Source organism: Aplysia californica, unplaced genomic scaffold (assembly GCF_000002075.1).
Source record: "Aplysia californica isolate F4 #8 unplaced genomic scaffold, AplCal3.0 scaffold00034, whole genome shotgun sequence".
In the NCBI taxonomy this organism is placed as follows: domain Eukaryota; kingdom Metazoa; phylum Mollusca; class Gastropoda; order Aplysiida; family Aplysiidae; genus Aplysia; species Aplysia californica.
This window is the reverse complement of record NW_004797304.1, coordinates 2019604-2020895: the sequence shown is the minus strand read 5'-3', so window position 1 is coordinate 2020895 and position 1292 is coordinate 2019604. Positions and strand designations below refer to the sequence as shown.

The window sequence follows — 1292 nt, the reverse complement described above, 5'->3', positions numbered from 1 at the left end:
CCCCCCCCCTCTCCTTTAGCCCCCTACTCTGGGCTCCTGACTCTTTCTGTAGCCTTTCTACTGCTATTCCTTAGCTCCTTCTTACTGCTGTCTTTTAGCCACACCCCTGATCATAGGGTAATTAAGATCTGCACCTAGCCTTCTGAGATTCAGGCGAACAATTTTGGAGGTCCCCTATGCAAGCTGCGCACGTTAAAGATCTCTTGGTGGTCCTAACACTGATAAGAGTAGGTTTCGGCTACCACCCGCGAAAAATTAAAATTTCTTACTAAACTGAAAAATGTTGCATGTGTCCTGCGCGCTCATATGACGTTATGCAGTTGCGAGCGCCGTAAACACGTACAAAAAATGATTTTAAAAAATAGAAGCCCAACGTCTCAGTGTCATGAACTGTCTCTCTCTTCAGGACCTACAGAAGCTCAGCGCTAGACTTCCCCACGGGAACAAACCGGTGGATGAACTGCCCTGTAAGTTAGCCTGTGCTCAGTTTGTGGTATTGCTTTGGTTTGTCTTCACGGCAGTGGGAAAAAGGGCACGAGTCAACAACTTCTGGGCTACATACATTCATTATCATCATTGCCTTTCTCTCCCTGCATCAGGGTATAGGCCACGGACAAACACTTTCTCACCCTGCACCAGGGTATAGGCCACGAACAAACACTTTCTCACCCTGCATCAGGGTATAGGCCACGAACAAACACTTTCTCACTCTGCACCAGGGTATAGGCCACGAACAAACACTTTCTCACCCTGCATCAGGGTATAGGCCACGAACAAACACTTTCTCTACCCTGCACCAGGATATAGGCCACGGACAAACACTTTCTCACCCTGCACCAGGGTATAGGCCACGAACAAACACTTTCTCACCCTGCACCAGGATATAGGCCACGGACAAACACTTTCCACCTTTCTCTATCGTTGGATAGCCTCTTGATGTTATTCCATGTCTTCCCACTTTTCTGTACATCAATTTTTGTGATTCTTCTCCAGATTCCACGCGGTCGTCCCCTTGATCTTTTACCCTGTGGGTTCCTATCCAACACTTTCTTTGATATGCAGCTGCCTGACGTTAGATACCATAGCCACAAAGAAATGATCACAATCTACGTCCGCTCCCCATGTAGTTCCTGAGTACTTTCTCGGTCCAAACGTTCTCTCTCCCCCTCTTTCTAATTCTCTTTCTGTCTCTCTCTCTCTCTCTTTGTCTCTCTCTCTCAGTCTCTCCCCCCCCCTCTCTCTCTCTCTGTCTGGCTCTCTCTCTCTCTCTCTCTCTCTCTCTCTCACTCTCA

At 47.9% G+C, this 1292-nt stretch overlaps 1 protein-coding gene across 1 annotated transcript in view; it reads left to right on the top strand.

Annotated features, from left to right (window-relative positions):
• LOC101861639 (phosphatidylinositol phosphatase PTPRQ) overlaps window positions 1-1292 on the top strand; it is a 78597-nt gene that overhangs the window by 65581 nt on the left and 11724 nt on the right. The window contains exon 29 of the mRNA XM_035973852.1: window positions 407-467. Within this exon, the coding sequence (XP_035829745.1) occupies window positions 407-467 (61 nt within the window). The remainder of the gene's footprint in view (window positions 1-406; window positions 468-1292) is intronic.